Source organism: Sebastes fasciatus, chromosome 11 (assembly GCF_043250625.1).
Source record: "Sebastes fasciatus isolate fSebFas1 chromosome 11, fSebFas1.pri, whole genome shotgun sequence".
In the NCBI taxonomy this organism is placed as follows: Eukaryota; Metazoa; Chordata; class Actinopteri; order Perciformes; family Sebastidae; genus Sebastes; species Sebastes fasciatus.
The window spans coordinates 20446397-20466028 of NC_133805.1; the positions used below are offsets into that span (position 1 = coordinate 20446397).

A 19632-nucleotide genomic window follows, 5' to 3' on the forward strand; every position below is an offset into this window, starting at 1 on the left:
TTTTATATAGCAGGACAAAGAAGTAGACATGTCAGCAAGCTTTTTTTTTTCACGCTCAGCTTCTTAGCTCCGGTGGTCTCTAACTGACAGGAACTCAGGCACTATTTGTTATCTTTAGGCCCAATAAGTCCATCTGGTTTTGGTTTGGCTCCTCGAGATCGCCCCTGGAGATGTGGATGGAGGGGACTTAGGGGTGAGGCGCGGCGGTGGAGGGGCAGTTGGAGGAGGCTTTTTTCTCCTCTTAAATTGAATTTCTCACCATTCCAACCTGGGCCTGGGACCAGGGATAGAGCGAGAGCTCGCGTTCGGCTTCCAACCCTCGGGCTCCTGAAAAGCTATATGCAAAAAAAAAAAAGTAAGAAAGAAGGGAAAAAATACTTGGAAGAAATCAGTATCACCTGTTTCGCCAAACGACCCGCATGTTCGGAGTAATGGCTATTAACTTACTCCGACTCTCTCTGCCTGTGTTTGTCGTAGAGGAATGTATGAACTCTCTCTGAACCATTCCTGACCTGAAACATTTTGCGTCTGATGAAATGATGTGTGAAAATAAACAAATAGCAGACTAAACAGAGCCTTGACAGAAAATCAGGATGGAAAGTATTGGAAATTCATGTTCAGGGTGTTAATGTTTTAAAAATGTTTATTCTTAATACATTCTACACCAGGAGAAATATTTTTAAAAAAAAGCTAACCTCTGTAGCAAAGGTCCGTATAATGTTGATGGTTGTACATGTACAGTAGCCAACACAAAAATAATCTAGCTATCTACAGTAGCTCGGTAGCTACAGAAAAGCCGTATCAATATCTCAGGATACTGTTCTTTCAATTTAAAATCTTTTTAAGTGAATTAAAGTTTAATGCAAAAGAAAAAAGCAAATTAAGCCCTTTTGTTTTGTTACCTACCATATATGTCTGTGTTATATTTTCTTTTTCAGTTGGCATTAATATCTGATGTTCTGTAAATGTTCTACGGTGGTTTTCCATATTTAGCTGCACACCCTTCCTCTTGTCTACTTTCTAGGAAAAGGAATCCACAGAAGGAGCTTGAGCTCGAGTCGATTTCAGGTTCTCATACAGTTGGAAGACAGTTTGTCTCTCTCATCCATCGCTCTGTCACTGTCCAGTGCACGCTTTATAAATCAAAAACGGAATAAAAATGAAAATAACCCCAAAACTGTGAATTATTTTGTCGGCCCTTACAATTTTATGGCCGTGACCATCTCAAACTACTGGATGTAAAAGTGGTCAACTACTAGGTTTCTATGCTTTTTGGTGGTACAGTTTGCTTTCCTGGTATTTCTGTACAATTAAATACATGTTTCCCATGGTATTCCCCCATAAAGTACTGCACTTATCCTTGACTAACCCTGTGGGTTCTGTAAAATAAGACCTCACTGTCTTTTAAAGGATAGAGCAGGCTGAACGTTAAGGTATACTTTGTGGAAATGTAGCTTGAAATGTACACATGCTCCTCACAAATTCACATTTCCTCGCTGTCATTCTTCTTCATTTTCAGTGTCTCAGCCCTTCCTGTGACCTCTGTTAAGAAAACGCTGATAACCACTTTTTTTCTTCAACATATCTGAGTCAAAGCCCCATTCCCCCGACATCATCATCATCATCCCACACAGTTTATTTTCTCAGGTGAACCAACTATTGCACACACTGGCTCCCTCAGATGCTCTTTATTATTAGGCTCCTGGAATCAGCTGTACTTTCATCTGGAGTGGGAGTGTGTTTGTGTGTTTAAGGTTTAAATAGACCTGGGTTAAGATTGTAAAAATTCTCACCAAAAATAGTTCACTACAGATAGAAAGAAAATGCTTCATGAAGACTGTTTCTAATAGAAAGTGTTGTCCTCTCTGTCAGAGTTTAAATATGTTATTGTAAAAACTAAATATATACCCAAGAGAGAACAAAGAATTTAGGGATGCAAAAAAGAACTGTAAAAAACAAACCGTTCAATGACGTACAATCCGAACCGTGGACTTGTTGAACCGTTGCACCACCATTAAATGCAGGCCCGCTAAATATTTGATGAGTTGCCAAAGACAAACAAGCGGCAACTATCTGCACAAAGGCCTACTTAAGTAGCCTGCCATATTTCAAAACGAAGTTATGGCTTCATATAATATAGAAATATAATGTATATCAGTCAATAAATCTATTTATATATTTTGAAGTTCAAACACATTGGAAATGGTTTTGTTTTTCTTCTCACTAATGTGCAAATCAGACCGCACTGAAACCGTGACCCAAGTAACGCAACAAACTGAACCATCGTGGGCTTGTTGAACCGCTGCACCTCTAAAAGAAATCATCAATCATGCTAGAAAAACACGGTTGATTTTAGACTTTGAGTTTAACATTAGGAGACTACAAATAGACAAATTTGTAATAAAAAATCACCTAATCACCTTGTGTGTCTTGAGATAACTTCTGTTATGATGTGACGCTATATAAAAATACAGTATATTGTAATTAAGACTTGTGTATCGATGGATATGTGACAATTTAAAATGCTACCTATGCCTTTGGGTATTAAAAGGGAAAATCTTTATCTTCTTACTTCACTCCTCAACGTAACAGGTCAGAATCCCTAAAAAATATATGATCTTAGGTTCAGGAGGACAAAAATCTTAAACCCATATTGAAGTTGCAAGCTATTTACATGGTTTTCCAACCCTTTTATTTGCAAGCCACTGATATGGATTGAACACTTTATTTTAATTTTGCCCACTGTATAGTCATGAATATGTATGTTCATTTTTCACTCAGCTGTACTGTATGTTATCAAACTCAGGAGAGGGGGTGAGAACGAGGGGGTGCTGTAATTTATCAATGCAATTTGCACTTCCTTTTTGTAAAATAATTAGTCATAACTAAGTCATAACTTTTGTATTTGTGAACAAATATAATTAATGAAACATTATTTAAATTTGTTCTGAATCTGCTCTTTTAGGGCAAACATTTACAGAAGAATTAAATGTTCAGACTAAGGCTGTGATATGTGTAAATAATAAAATAATCATTTAACTAGTAATAATAATGGTCCAAAATGATATAAAATTTAAGTCAGTTTTAAGTCAAAAACCTTCAAATTTTCTTAATCCAATATTTCCTAGTATGTTTTATTCACTAAAACTGAGAATGTATCTCTGCATAATATGTAGGAGCATCCAAACTGGGAATCTTCTCCTAAAACCTGAATGATACCCTACTATAGGCAACAACACAGGAAGGCACTTTATCTATTTACACTATGGTAAATATGCAAACACACACTTTAGCCCTATAATATTCCAGTTGGATTATTATTGGAGTATTATAGGCCTACTACAGAAGATGCATAGCCCAAGTATAATAATAGCAATTAAATCACAACTGATTATGATTGACACAGTACAACATGCTTAAAGAAACAATGAATAAATATAAATAAATTGCAAGAGATTGCTGATACCGGCCTATACACACACCAACATGTGAATAAGAGAGTATTTCCACTTCAATCACTGATCAAACTGAACTTCAAACAGCAGTAATAAAAGGATTTATACTCTCATTTAAGACACAATTTCAGTTTAATGGATGTGTACACACTTCACAAATACATGCTGAACTTGAAATTGTTAACATTCGGTGAGGACAACTTCTTTTACTAGCACTCTGTGTTCAACAATTAATGTAACATTTATAATGAAAACCACATAAATGTAGTTCTAACAACATTTTATCAACTTAGGCAACATTAGGTAGGTAGTGTATTACTTTCAGTTAGTGAAACCTTCACAGAAGGTATTTTGTTTTGTGGAAAAAGCATCTACAATATATATATATATATATACTGTATATAATGAATATACAGCTAGAATGAAAAAAAAAGTTTAAAAAAGTTATTTCTCTGTGTGTCTAGTTCAAACTTTAAAAGGCTGATAAAACACATAGAGACATGCAACAACAAACTAAACTAATACACTTAGCTGATAAGACATAAACTGTGTCGGTTTGTTATAAAGTACAAATGTATTTTCTATATCAACATCTGGACAAAGCAGGGTGAAACAGAAGTAGGAAGGAAATACGGGTAGATCTGACCACACAAGCCTTTTCAACAGAATTAGGTGTATAATCTATGTTTAAATAAATAACATTATAAAGTGCACATACTACGGCTCATGATACCAACCACACAAATTCCATTCTGTCCATACGTACAATACACATCCAGCATATTTAATGGAGTCCATCCCCTATAAGATATAAGAAAATCTGAATTTTAAATCTAGTTCAGCATTTATTTACAGCCCAAAGAAAAATATTGGATACTGAGAGGAGAGAAATGCAACACATGTTATTACAGTCACATAATACGAGTTATGCTGTAGCCTTCATACAAAAGCAGCGAGTAATAACAGCCCAGTGTATTTGGTTAGAGATAAATGAGAGTGGATATTTCAAAATGAAATACAATGTGCACACTCAACTTTCAAGGCCAAGGTGTCACACACGATCAAGCTCATATGATAATAAATGTCTGATGAAAGCAGGTCAGACTATGACATTAGCACCATTTTGAAATGCCATATACAGGGGGATGACAAATAGCAAACACCTTACACAAACAACCTAAACAATTTAATGTTATAAGATGTAATTTGTTCACCTCTTGTTTCTCCTGCATTGCAGTCGTGAATTGTTCATTATTCAAGGAAAAGACAGGGACTATCCACATTTTAATTCCAATTTGTCTGTATATTGTTTTTGTATACTACTTATATAAGCACAACAACAGTGGATCACATGTGAGGAAAAGGACTGTGGGGTAGCCAGAATTTCAGCCCGTGCCACAGGTGCATGGACTGAAGATTCAGGTCATTTACATGGACAGGAGGGTTGGTCCAAGTGGCCACAGCTGTAGCCATCACATCACTGCAGCCCTTAAGAAAAGACAGTGTACTGTAAATGGGATGATTCACCCTCAGAAAGCCACAGATACTGTATGTACATGTATATATATACTGTAACAAGCAGGCCTCTTGTTTCTGCTATGCTACCCTGCACAAAATTTGAGACATGCTTCCCCCTTGTGGATGTTTTGAAAGTATTCCTGTGAAGGTTAAATGTTTGAAATGATGATCTCCTTTTTACAAATATAAAACATTTAACTGTTCAAACAGAATAACAAAATAGTTTCTTAGCTTATAAAGAAGAAAAACCAACCTTAACTATCAGTCATGGGCACACACGACGATCGCCGTGATCTGCACATCGTTTTCTGTGAAATAAGCAAAAAGCATCATTAATGAATCATTAGAACAAATGTAAAGCACAGTGACACATGACATAGTCTTACTCGCTCTGTAAACATGATTTTATATTTTTTATAATTTTGTTTTAAAAAATGCAAATTTTACTTACTGAAGCTTCTCTACAACATTAAAAAAATAAACTTCAAAATATTAGGAATGTTAATGTATGAGTTTCAGAAAGTGTGTAACAAACTTTCTTAACTTTTCTTAAAGAACAATGAAAGTTTTAGAGCTCTCCAAGATTTCTGTTTGTTGTTTCAAAATTATTTTGGAGAATTAAAGGAACAGTGTGTAACATTTTGGGAAAATGTATTAGCAGAAATGGAATATAATATTCATAACTATGTTTTCATTAGTGCATAATCACCTGAAACTAAGAATCGTTGTGCTTTCATTAGCTTAGAATGAGCCCTTCATATCTACATAGGGAGCGGATCCTCTTCACGGAGTCCGCCATGTTGCTCCGCCATGTTTCTATGGTAGCCCAGAACGGACGAACCAAACACTGGCTTTAGAGAGAGCCTGTCACGCTTTTATGTTACCTGAAGACCACCGTATTTCTCCGACACGCTTGTGAAAACTGCGGTATCGTGAGCCGCAGAGTGTAAAACCGTGGTACCGCCAGCTGCAGTCTGACTTGACCGTTGCTCTTAAAGTAGTGTTATTATGGTAATGATGGCCTATGAGCGAGGCAAACGGTTACCACTGTTTTGCACTCAGCAGCTCATGTTATCGCAGTCTTGGAATGGGAGGAGTGAACGGAGGGGTACCCAGTTGGTTGCAATCTGCAACCACACCACTAGATGCTGCCAAATCCTACACACTGTACCTTTAAGTTATTTTAAGATCAGCAGCCTTGTGTAGTTTCTTAGTTTATTTCTATTTAATTCTACCTTTGTATGAAGGCGATGATGAAGGCTTGGGTTAGATAGCCAAGGATGTTTCAGGGCCTCAGATGCCCCTATCCTCCAACTGATGACAAACACAATGATATATGTTAACAATCACCACACACGGAACGACAGTAAAAACCGAATGAGGAGATACCTTTTATTCACGATGAGGAGTCTGGAGATGAAGTCTTTGGCTTCTTCAGACGTATCTATAAACTCTTGCTCCTCAAAGTTCCACTTACAGGCCAGGATGTTGTTCAGAGTCTCATTGTCATCATCGCCAAGGAAGGGACAGAGACCGCTCAGACTGACAGGAGGAGACAGACCATCATTAGCATTCGTTTTGTGCATGTGTGTGCATGTGTTTGTGCGTTTACTTACAGCATGTAGGTGATGACGCCAAGGCTCCACATGTCTGTGTTGAACGACACAAAGTCGTAGTTGATGACTTCAGGAGCGAGAAACTCTGGAGTGCCAAAATTCACTCGCAGTTTCTCACGTGGTTTATATCTATGTGGGGGAAAAGTATACATTTACATTCTGTATGATCACAGCAGTCAATAAAAATGTCAATAAAGTAGAAGCAAATGCTTGTACTTACACCCTAGCGAGACCAAAGTCGATGATTTTGACCTTATTAGTGATTCTGCTCACACACAGAATGTTTTCTGGCTGAAATTTGAAGCAATTGATTGATTAAACTTTGAAAATGTGTCAAAAGTCTGTATTAAAAGAATAATACATAAATACAAGTTACCTTTAAGTCCAAGTGTAGGATGTACATTTTGTGCATGTGCTGCAGGCCTTCACAAATCTGCCTGATGAACACGAGAGCATCCAGCTCCATTAACGTGTAGTTTTCATCAATGATCCTGTCAAACAGCTCCCCTCCACCAACACTAAGGTTCAAGACAAATGCATAAAAAACACCATTCAAACACCATTCAAACATCCTACATTCAAAGCATTTTAAATTTAAAGTATTGTTATATTTTAGTATAATTATCCAAAATATCAAGAATACATTTGCCAAACAAACTTAACCAAATATCTAATAGACATTATTGCAATATAGTTTAAAGTCTATGAAGGACAACTACTTGGTATATGCTGTTTTGAAAATAAATAAACATATGTGCCAAAAATATAAAAGAAAGAGCATACTATTCAAGTACAAGGATGATGTCATTCCTTGACTCATAAGCTGCATAGAGCTGGATCAGGCTGGCATGGTCCAGATTATTCATGACCTGGATCTCATTCTTCACCACCTCCTACCAAAAACACAGGCGCAGACGGACAAATGCAGAAGCAGACAAACAGACACAGATGCAGACAAACACAGACACAAGCGAGCACACACACACACACACATGGACACGATGAGAGTGTCAGCTGTTCCCTGCTATGAGACAATGCATCTTCTCTTCTAGGTCAAATATTTCTCACCTAGGTGACAAATATTCCCTTTGCTTCTGTTCCAAGTGGCCTTGTGGTGCACTATACTGAAAAACTGGGCCCCTTGCTTTTTATATCATGTGGTGTAGCTCTCACTGTAGCATCAAAATAGGACTAATTCATTATGATGACGCTGAATGTTAGGCGCTGTACCTTTTCCTTCACACTCCTGGCTTTGATGACCTTTGCTGCCAAAGTGAGACCAGAGGAGTTTTCAACACATTTGTGCACTTGGCCAAAACGACCCCTAGAAGAGAGGGAGAGGAGAATATAAAGATGTTTATAGTCGCCAACACCTCATATAGCAGCCTAGAAACAGTTGTGAAACAGAGACAGAGACAGTGTTTTATCTTTCTATGACAAATCAAAAACTGATCTTCCGTCAAACGGAGAGGTTTTAGGACAGTGTTGAGCTTAATCTGTTATTTCATTAAATCTGAGCTGGGCTGTGTCTCTGCTTTGAAGACTTGGATTAACACTTAGTGATTAGCTACCAGCTGGCACCAGGGATACTGTTTCACATACCACTCAGTCCTGCAGTATAAATAACTGCCGTGACTCTGGAGTTATGAACCAGGGGAGAGAAGAGGAGAGGAGGAGAAGAGAAGAGAGGAGAGGAGAGGAGAGGAGAGGGGGGATGGTTACGCAATGAGGCTTTATGGGAACCTCTTTCCTCCCTTTGATCTGTGATAGATCAACTGCTCTTCAATAGCTTTCATTTTTTACATGACTCAGAGATTTGTGAAGCACGGTGCTCACCCGCCCAGGACCTCCTGCCAGTTGATGGTGTAGAAGTTGATGATCTGGTTGGGCTTGGCAGAAACAATGCGGTGATTAAAGGGAGCCGCTGGAGGAGGAGAGGTGTCTAAAGCAGGACGGGAGATATAAAGATATAATCTGTTTTAATAAGTTATGAGGAATGTGAGAACATAGGAGCTTCATTGTTAATTAACTGCAGCGAGACATTTGAAAGGGTGCATGGCTGCTATAATTAAGTGAGCACATGTGCATTAATGTGCTGTGATAAACATCAACTACAGGCATAGTTGTTGAATAAATATTACAGCAGAGGAGTAACACATCTTCTGGTCATAGTGCCAGACTGCCTCAAGGGCTTTATTCTAGTTCATACTAATGCACTGTACCAACTTATCATTTTCAGACCCTTCATGAAGATATTAAGAAAGCATTAAGCATTTAATGTATGAAATAAAGCACAACCAATACCTTTGATTAAGAATAGTTATTTTATAGTATTTAAGTTGTAAATGTACTAAAAATATATATATTTTATTAATCACTAATTGTATTGTATTTCATTTGCATAATTGTAATCTATTGTGTTGTTATACTATTATTATTGTTAGCATTTAATTCTATCTTATTAAATTTTTATAATATATTTTATAATAATATTTTGTATTATCTTGCGTTCATTGGGCTCAAATTGTTAAATTGTTGAATTGTTTTTGTCTTTTCTGTTGTTTTCATGGTTCACACTTGTTCTGGCTTGTTAGTGAAGCACTTTGAACTGCACTAACCTGTATGAAAAGTACTATACAAATAAAGTTTGATTGATTGATTGATTGATTGATTGATTGATTGATTGATTGATTGATTGATTGATTGATTGATTGATTGATTGATTGATTGATTGATTGATTTCTGAGGCTAATACAAATCAGATAATGATATATCGGCTGTAATATCTTTTACATAACATAAACAATTTTGGAATAGATTCCTTAGATCTTATTTAGTTTTTTTAAGAATTGTGACATACTAAGCGGAACATTTTTTACAGTTAAAAAATCCACTTCTCAGTGCTCTCTGGTGGACAAACTATGAATTACCTCAAACCTACTTTCGCATTTGTGAACTACATGTTCTTTATCAGCCAACATATACACCAATACCAATATATCTTTAATAAGCTAATATTAACCGATTTATCAGTCTAGCGCTAGTATGAAGTGATTTACAAAACAATTATATTTGAGCATTTTGATTAAACTGCTATACAGAATTGGATCATTAATAATCTCCAACATTTAGATTTTGTAATAATTACCTTATTCTGGCAATGCCTTACAAACTGGGTCAATAAAGCTCAATTACTAAAACTCAGACTCACCAATAAAGAACCGATCTGCAGCTTCATCATCATCATTTTCTGCATCATTTCCTGCATCATTCTCCTTCCTCTCTCTCTCCACCCTTTGTTTTAGGTTTAACTGGAATTCAATTCCATCTGCCCTGAAGACGGCCCAGCCCTCAGACTCAAGCTTCTCCTCCTCCTCCTCGTTATCTTCCTTCTTCTCCTCCTCCTTCTCCTCATCTTCGATCTTTGTGTGCTCAAACTTGGTATTTGTGCTGCTGACCTCTGATATCTGGTCCTGCTCAGCCTCTGGAGATGGGAAGGTATCTTTGAGGTCATCACTGCTGGAAAAAATAAATAAAAATGTATTTGTTTTTGTTTGTTTGTTTTGTTTCATTACAGTTTGTTCCATTTCTGGTACTGCACATACTGTAGATGTGACTAAAGGCAGAGTTGCATTGATCTTTGGGGGGAAAAAACAATATAATTGATTTATCCAACACCATTAAGAATTAAGTCATACTATCAATGTAATGTCTGGTATGATTGAAATACATACAGTATATATAATAGGCCATGGCTAACGACAAATTAAAACTATGCATACATTAGCTATGTATAGCCTAAATTATCTTGCTATGGTTTATTTGTAGGATCTCTAAAATATAACTGTATCAATAACAGATCAATGAGACTCTATTCCCCTGAACCACTGAATTGAAAAGATTAAGAAGGAAAAATAATGAGGGAATAAGCTCAATATTTCTGTATTCTCACATTTTTTTTCTTGATTAATCGTTATTTATCTATGAAACATCAGAAAACTTTCCTAGAGTACAAGGTGACATCATCAAATATTTCTCTTATCTCCAAAAATTCAATTTACTATAATAAAGACAGGCAGCTAATCCTCACATCAAACGTTTGTTATTTTTGCTTTAAAATATACTTAAATTATTCGATAATTATCAAAATAGACTCATTTTCTGTTGATCAACTAATGGATTAATTGATTTATTGACAAATCATTGCATTTATTATTGAAACTACCTTGTAGCAGTCTGCTCTTTTTCGTCCTCGTGGGCAGCAGGCAACTCTGGGGCTTTGGCTTCTCCATCTGGAGAAGTGACCTCTCCCCTCTCTTCCTCTGGGAGCTTTTCTTTCTCTTCCACTACATCCTCCACATCGTGCTTGGTTTCCTTCTCTGTAACTGCCGCCTCTGCCACAACCCCCTCCTCACTAACCGCCTCAACAACCTTGTGTTTCTCATCTTCACGCAGGTAGTCCAGCAAGTTGGATGCAGGGGCGTCAGGTTGTTGATCTTGAGGGGACCCTCCGGCCTCCAGATCCGGACATCCAGAGGTGAGCTGGTGACCTGACTTCTCCACATTCTCCCTGTTGAGTTTCTGCACCTCTTCGAGAAACAACACCTGCTTCTTCGAGGAGATATTTTCTACAAGGAGAAACAGGATTTGGATTTTAATCTCTCACAACCTGTTAAATACTGTGAAAGGTTAAAGGATGCATCACAAGGCTGCCCAATATTTCACTCTGACCTTCTGAGCTTGGTTTCTGTGTCACAGGGTAAATGCTATAGAAGGCCACAGCTGTACATGTAACAGAATATCACTCCGAGGGCACATTTGTATTTACATTCTGCCGCTGCTGTGTCTCACTGATTATTTCAGAGTTTAAGCACTGACATATTTCTGTAGAATTAACAGCATGCTGATCTCGGCACCTGTTGTGTCTGGAGGCTTCATCTTCTTTTGAGCTTTCAGACCCTTCGGGCTCACTGAGGGCTTATCTGTCCCATCTTTACCTTTGTGGTCCTTCAACTGTGAAATACAAATAAAAAACAGTCAAAAGAGAAATCTGGAAAATACAGTGTCTCGACATAAAATGTTTACATTCTCAAAGAAATGATCTCAGTTAAAATGTTATATTAAAGGAATAGTTTGACTTTTAGAATTTTAAGAAGGTTTTTCTTCTTCACCACAACTTTGCTTTATTACTCCTGTTTAAAATAAACAATTCAGCTAGGTCACACAGGTACTATTTACTGTCCCAAAGGCCACAATGGTATTTTTTCTTTGCTAAATCTAATGCATCAGGCTGTTCTCATACACCGTTCATATATCTATACCTACAAAAAGTAATTAGTGTCCCACAAAATCAATTTACAGAATCGTGAACAGGACGTATAAAGAGCGACAAACACCGCGTAGGGAGGAGGTCTGGGTGGATGGGTGGGTCAGAAAACACCAGACTTTCGCCCAGGAGACCGGTGTTCATACTCCGTGTGAAACCAGAAGTCAACGTTGATTTATTTGTCATGTAACATCCGTACTTAAGTAACGCCAATTCTGGAGTTATTTTAACTAAGACCACATTCTTTTCCTAAACCTAAGTAGTTTTGTTGCCTAAACCTAACCATGTCGATATTTTCCTAAACTTAACTAAGTAGTTTTGTTGCGTAAACCTAAGTGGTTTTGTTGCCTAAACCTAACCAAGTCAATATTTTCCTAAACCTAACTAAGTGGTTTTGTTGCCTAAACCTAACCAAGTCGATCTTTTTCTGGACCTAACTAAGTAGTTTTGCTGCCTAAACCTAACCAAGTCAATATTTTCCTAAACCTTACTAAGTAGTTTTGTTGCCTAAACTTAACCAAGTCAATATTTTCCTAAACCTAACTAAGTAGTTTTGTTGCCTAAACTTAAGGGAGTTGTTTCCTGTGAAAATGCAAGTTTATTTTGAAAAGACTATATGCATATAACAAGCAAAAATTGACACATGCGTCAAGTGTTGTTGGACATTTGTAGGCTCGAAAATGCTCGAAATGAGGAATAACTTTTCGTAGGATATCATATGAACCGTTGTATGAGGATACAATAAATGCATATTTCTCTTCTTGTCAAAAAAATCTGAACTCTACTATTCACAGTATGGAGGCATCCCTTTTAGCTAAAACATGAAGAACAAGGAGCCAGCCTGAAGCCAGAAAAGCAAAAGCACAGGCTTGCATATTATAAACAAAAAAGACAAGTTCCTGTATACATACAGACTGTGAGCACAATAAACCTACAAATTTTCCACATTTGCGAGAGGCGAGGAAATGCTTTGGTCCATGGAGCTTTTTCTTGTGAGAAGTCTGTGGAGAACTGGATTCACATGCAGGAGTTATCGCTTGATTCCCTTTACTGGCTTTATTAGAGGTAGGTTTCTAGTAAAGAGACAGACAAGATGGCAATGCTTAGTATGTGTTATACAGATGCACACGAAATGGAAGAAATATCACATGTTAAGAATGAACGTCAATAAGAGAGACAGGATGTTGATATGATGAAGTTAGGTTCACATGTAATGCACACAACATTAATCAAAAATCCAATAAATAATTCAATGAAATGACAGCGACAGGTTGATTTGATGAAGTTAGTGTCACATGTAAAACACACAACAAATGAATCACAAATCAAATTAATAATTCAATGACATGATAGATAAAAGAATGCCAAAAGGAAAAATATATGCAACACTTCCTCTGTTTTCATCTTACAGATTAGCACATTTATTGCACGCCTCCATGCGCAGACTGACTTGTATAATGGCATGCCTTTGATTATTCCTAGCAGATGGATAGACAGCAGCAGGGCGGTGAATTTATAGCTTATCACTTGTCGCACTCAGCGATGGAATGCAATGCTGCCGACCCTGAGTGGAAAATATTACATGCGACCGTAGGCTGTTGTTCATATTTCTCAGCTGAGGAAACTCGGTAAACACTCTCCGATCAAGTTAGCATGGAAAAACCTGTCTCGAACCCGGGGTGTCTCACATTTGTTCTACGAATGCTGTTGCGAGGTAAACAGCAGAGTGGTTTATTTCCAGTGCAGTGTTTCCCCGGTGACAGCAGTGTTTTCTGGAGTTCAGAACCCTGATTGTGTGATAGGAGAAGCGTGAGGAGGCCATGGTAACAGCAGTTACTTGTAAGATATCTCACACCTCTGGAGGTGGAGGAAGTCAGAGCAGTCCCGTGCGTTACGTTTCACTTTCACATCACATCAGCTGTTTGTCCATGTCCCATGTTCACAACGTCAAGTCACATTTTCACTGTACAAGCGTTTTTAGCCCAACCATGTCATTTTTTCCTAAACCTAACTATGTGGTTTTGTTGCCTTAACCTAAGCAAGTGTTTTTGTTTAATTAACAACGTTAAGAACTTGTTTACAGTGACCGTAAGGTGACGCAGAGGGGTCTGACAAAGCGTCAGTATGTGATGAGTTGGGATGAGAACGTGTTGGAAGAGCGGTTGTGAAGGGTCGTGTCTAGAAGGTAACCCCCAAGTTGTGAAAATGTGCGAAAACGTGCAAAAACTTGCGAGACTCACTGCCCAACGGCCTATCCGAACCTTAACCATTCAAAGTTAATGTTATATAAAAATGCACCCCCATACAGTTGTTATGAGCGAGAAAATTAGCTATCCAAAACCATTTTTTGTACCAAGCTGTAAACATGTTTTACATGTAATTTCTGCTGTAAAGTTGTGCCTATGGGCTCTATGGGGATTGACTCTCTTTTGGAGCCAGCCTCAAGTGGCCATTCGACAAACTCCAGTTTTTGGCACTTCTGCATTGGCTTCATTTCTTAGAACCGGAGGTTGCTGCTGGGTTACGTAGAAGCCATCAGATTGGTATGCAGTCATTAATCATCAGGATATCTAGCCAAAAACGGATGATCCAAATTTAAATTGGCCTGAATTTGTAATATTTTAAGTTAACACAAATATGAATACAAAACTGACTGCACTGTTGTACACTGTGCACTATGACATAAATATTCCTTATAACCTAACGTCACAACCAGGTCATAGAGGAAAAGAGATATGACTCTAACCTCTGCAACTACGCAAGTGATAGGAGTGCAGTGATAACGTGCCTCATGGTGTATGTAAGTGCAGCTTATTCTTCTGATGCCAAGCAGCACTTAGTGACCTTTATATAGGGTCATATGCTTGCATTGTAAAAAAAAAAAAACTCAGGTTTGATTTGGAGGTGACTTCAGGGCCACAGGAATTAAAAAGTGTTTGATTCAGCCAAGCCAAAGTTGAAACTAAAACAAATTCTGACATACAAGAGGAGCAACAGTGACCTCACTGAGATTATATTTAAGTACATATTTACTTTTCTGAACCTGTACCGGCAATTCCTGAAACACTGCACGCAGTGTTAAATACAGACATTTACTGGAACCTCTAAATCAAAGGTGCTTTGACAGCACCATCAACAGGATTCCCAATAAAATGTTATGAAGAGCTATTTTGCACTGCAGGAAGTTAAGCCATTTGCAAAGAATAGCGTGGCATAGGCTTCAGGCAATACCCACTACTGGAAAACAGTGATGTAAAACACACTATGTCCCAGTTGGCACAGTGTTGAATTGGACACAAGGAAGACCAACAGGTCTTCATATACAAAGCAGAAATGTACATTGTTTACAGTAAGTGAGTCAGGGTTGGTGTGAGAGAGAGAAGGGGAGAAAGACTGACTCATCACAATTTGTTGACACCTGACTCCTGGTGAGCCGAAGGGGTTAAAGCCCTTTTAGACCACAGACACTGCAGCCCCGATCCCAAAACAGCATTTCTAAACCGGGCCACTCACATTTCACCCATGGCCTCACCTCTCGCGCCCTGCAGGGGGGTTCCAGACTGAGCCTCATGCCAAGGAGGCCATGTTGTACTCAGCATGGGTAGAGAGCCAACAAGTATAAATGTGAGTTAAATCGGGGTTTCATATGAACTACAAGTGACATATTTATGGTGCAGCAGCTTACATAACACTATAAAATGAGCGTTCTTAATTACTTTACCTTCAATCAGCAGTTGGCAAGTGTTAACATGCCAAATCCCAGACACTACCTTTTTAACCCAGCTCCATTATATGGGGCATTTAACACACACAAGCCAAGTCACATTCATAGGCCGGAGAACTGTTGGAGTGGTCAGCTTTGCTGCTATGATCTATTTCACATGTTCTGCCAAGAACTACAAGAACAACAAGATCTTTGTGAGATCTAAGAAATCAAAGTCAGCAATGAAAATATATAGCATCTTTTGCAAAACAAGACTAGATGTCCTTAGTGATGGATGGGCTGCGATACCTGGCGATACAAACTTACAAATGTACACTTTAGAACCCAAACTGGGAAAAATATTAAACCTTTTCATATCAAAATTTGGGTTAAATAATGCAGCCTTTTCACATCACTTGAAAAAAAGGTATTTTTCAGTTTCGGCATACTATTTCAGGCTCTTAGTCTCACCTTGTCAAGCTTCTTGTTTATTGCGTCTGTAGATGATTTTCTCTTTGTGGCTTGCTTGCCTTTATTGTCTTTGGGTTTAGAGCCCTTCCGAGCCGCAGGGCCTTTGAAAATCAGCTCCATAACCCTGGAACTCTTCACCGTCTCCCCAATGAAGCTGATCACCTGCTGCATGCTGAGGACCAGCTTTTCCATCCCTTCCAGCTTCTGAGCCTGCTGCTCGGACCGCTGGTTCACCACCGACATTATGGTGCTCATCTCTTGGCATATCTCCCTCACCTCTCGCCCCACGACCTGGGTCTGGTTCACCATCTTTGGCGGAAGATGGATCTCCTCCTTGTCAACCTTCAGATTCTCCATATCCTTTTCAATGCCGTCAATGTCCTGAGACATCCCATCTAATCGGTTGAGGACCTTTTCTTGAATGTTGATGAGCTTGTCCATCTTGCTGCTGAGTGACTCGATCCGGTTCTGGATGAGGTCAAAGCCTGCACCGCTGCCATCTCCTACTGTGTTCATTACCAAGGAACTCATGGCTTCCGGTGATATAAAAATCACGTTAAGACACCGACCTCAGACAAAAATAGGACTAATAACGTCCGTGAAACAGACAAAAATACTTTTTCAAAAATCGTAGCCAGCTCTACTCTTCGGTGTTCCCCGTTGGTGTGCAAACTAATTACGATACAGAAAAGTGGAACAGAAGAGATTCACGATTTGTTTTAAAAGATCACCAATCACCAGCAATGTAGATAAAGATGATAAATCTCTAAAACTCTGAACTCTGACTAGTATTAAGCCAAAAGAACTTCTCTATTTCTCTCACACTTTATCCCTGGCGCCTGCCTCTCTCCACACTAGAAATGGTATTAAGAATGGAGTGAGCCGGTGTCCCTAAATGTAAATGGACAGCCTACGTCAGCAGGGGTCAAGTGTTTGGGGTGGGGGCTTGGCACTGCTTGGGCTATGAGACATTTGAGAGCCTTTAAGTGTTAAGCCCACCACGTCACGCCCCTGCTAGGTGTCAAAATGGTCACTGTACACAGAACTTCTTCAGTGTGTAAGCAACAATGCTCATTAATTTTTAATTTTTTTTCCTATTCAAATGGCAATGGCATTAACATCTTGTGACAGATGGACACAATAATATATTACAATAGTGATATTCAAATAATATCCATGGCATTGAAAGGTCTGAAATGCTGCTGGTTATTTGGCACGGCTGTACGTGAGTTTGTCTACGTATTACACTTGTGAATGAGAACTATGTTGCAATTCAAATTCCCCCCTTATCTCCCGAATGCCTGTAACTTGCACTCAGTGTCCGGGGAAACGTGGAGAAGCATGTGGCTCCGGGCGAAGGCGACCTACAGTTAAATGTTTAGCCCTTCTACTGAAAGGAGAGATGGATGACTGACAAAAACATCCACCAATAACCTCCCTTAAGAGAGTATGGGATCCATTTTAACTTAGCTCATGTAATATGACCGTAATCCATGTTCTCTATTAAACAAAATATGTATGATTTATTCTAACAACAACATGTGTTCATGTCAACAGTCAGGGTTATACAGACATAAAATCCCCACTGAGCTTGAACTTGAACATGCCATAGTTAAAATGATTTAACGGTTGGTTACGCAAATTATTTCCTGGCAATTTTGCTAAACTCATTTTGTCCCCATAAATTCATGGATGATGAGTTCAGGAGGATTCCAGCTTTGCTCAAGCCACCATGAAATACTTTTGACAACGGGGGCACAGACGGCAAACTGAGCCCCTCACTAGGAAGGGGTGTGAACTTGGCCAATAACGTGGAGTTGAGTTTGGGTGAGGGGGAGAAGGAGAGAAGGAGAGAAGGAGAGAAGGAGAGAAGGAGAGAAGGAGAGAAGGAGTTTCCCTGTCAGCTCGTGTTTAATGACAAGTCACCACACCAGCTTGCATATTACTCTCTTTCACTCAAGCTGGCTACAGCGGAAACAACAAGTGGCTCTGATGGGGCAGAAGCAGATGGGAGTGAAATCAACCATCCATCACTCAGGGAGAGACCGGGACACTCACACCTGTCCTTGGATGCCAACAGATGACAGACAGCGTAGGTCATTTGCAGCATGTTGTGTCAACTTTCTTATGCAGTGGTGTGCATGGAACAGACAGACTGGATTTCTTTTTCCACACACGCATAAAACAAAAATGTAAAGTATTACTTTACAAAAAAACAGATTTGGAACTGTTATTTATCTGCCTGTTAAAAAGGTTAGCATGCATGACTACGTTGTTTCATTGCTTAGAGGTAGGGGGTACTTTAAGGTTATCAAACTCTGCAGGGACCCCTTGTCCTCTGAGGCTTATTGCATAAAGAAAATATCGTGTTTATATCACTTACACTTTACAGTGAAGCTAACGCCAAAGAAAGTATCATGACCAGTGCTCAAAGTCCTCTCTCGCCCTCTTTGCCAAGCACAAGTATGTGTACACACAAAGTGGCAGGCGAGAAATCACTGCCCTGTCTACTGGTGCATGATTAAAATGTTGTTTAGTTAATGTGACAGCAAAATTATTAGGATGTTTGGAGGCATTGCCAACTGCATGAATGTTCAGAAAGTTTATATAATATGATATAACAAACAATTTCATGTTTGTGTGTGTGTCCTGGTTGACCTTCTCCGTGGTTTGTCACTACGGCTGCACAATATTGGGAAAAACTGACATTGCAATATGAAAAAATACAGGAAAATTCACCCTAAGTTTTGTAGGCTACATTCTAAAATGAAATGCATCAATCTGCTGCACTTTGAGATCAAAATTAAGAGGCTACATAAAGTTTTGTGCTGTAGTAAAAAAATGTAATCATAAACACACTGGTTATATAGATGGAATAGTGAATGGTGATGACACGGGAAAAAAAATCCACACCCACAAGACATGGTAAACGACACTTGCTCCGCGTTTTAAGATGGGTCGGGTGGGTTGCCGACATCCTCGCAGCTCGCACTGATGAAAGTATGCCCCTGTTGACAGTCGCGCCAGGAGCCCTGTCCAACGTGTAACATTTAGGGGGATCTATTGGCCAAAATGGAATATAATATTAATATTTTTCTTTAGTGTAAAATCACCTGAAAATACTAAACATTGTGTCTTTGTTACCTTAGAATGAGCTGTTTATACGTACATAGGGAGCAGGCCTTCTTCACGGAGCCGGCCCTCATGTTTCTACAGTAGCCCAGAACGGACAAACCAAACACTGGTTATTGATAGGGCTGTTAGTGTTTTCACGTTTTTGCATCAGCCATTGTAATTCTCCTACACGCCTGGCACATGGGAGAAGTTTTGGTTGGTTGCAATCTGCAACCTCACCGCTAGATGATACTAGATTCTACACTCTGCACCTTTAAGTCCATGGCCCTGGGAAGTGGCAAGATACGGGCGAGGGGTGCTGTAATGCTCACGGTTGGATCCACTAGCCACCTTCACCCCCGGCCTTTCCAAGCTGACCAACTATAGCCAGTTGCCATGCAAATGGAGGAAATGCACCCAGCGAGAGCC

At 38.9% G+C, this 19632-nt stretch overlaps 1 protein-coding gene across 1 annotated transcript; it reads right to left on the reverse strand.

Annotated features, from left to right (window-relative positions):
- Window positions 1–3543: 3543 nt before the first annotated feature.
- Window positions 3544–16937, reverse strand: LOC141777307 (uncharacterized). Its single transcript, XM_074651447.1, has 15 exons — window positions 16090–16937; window positions 12851–12988; window positions 11506–11602; window positions 10815–11217; window positions 9801–10105; window positions 8426–8531; window positions 7820–7913; window positions 7373–7482; window positions 6966–7107; window positions 6810–6880; window positions 6590–6718; window positions 6363–6515; window positions 6209–6287; window positions 5227–5281; window positions 3544–4943 (listed from the first exon to the last, which is right to left on the reverse strand). Exons 1-14 carry the CDS (start codon window positions 16618–16620, stop codon window positions 5228–5230), a joined length of 2412 nt encoding a protein of 803 aa, XP_074507548.1. The 5' UTR covers window positions 16621–16937; the 3' UTR covers window positions 3544–4943; window position 5227.
- Window positions 16938–19632: the final 2695 nt, after the last annotated feature.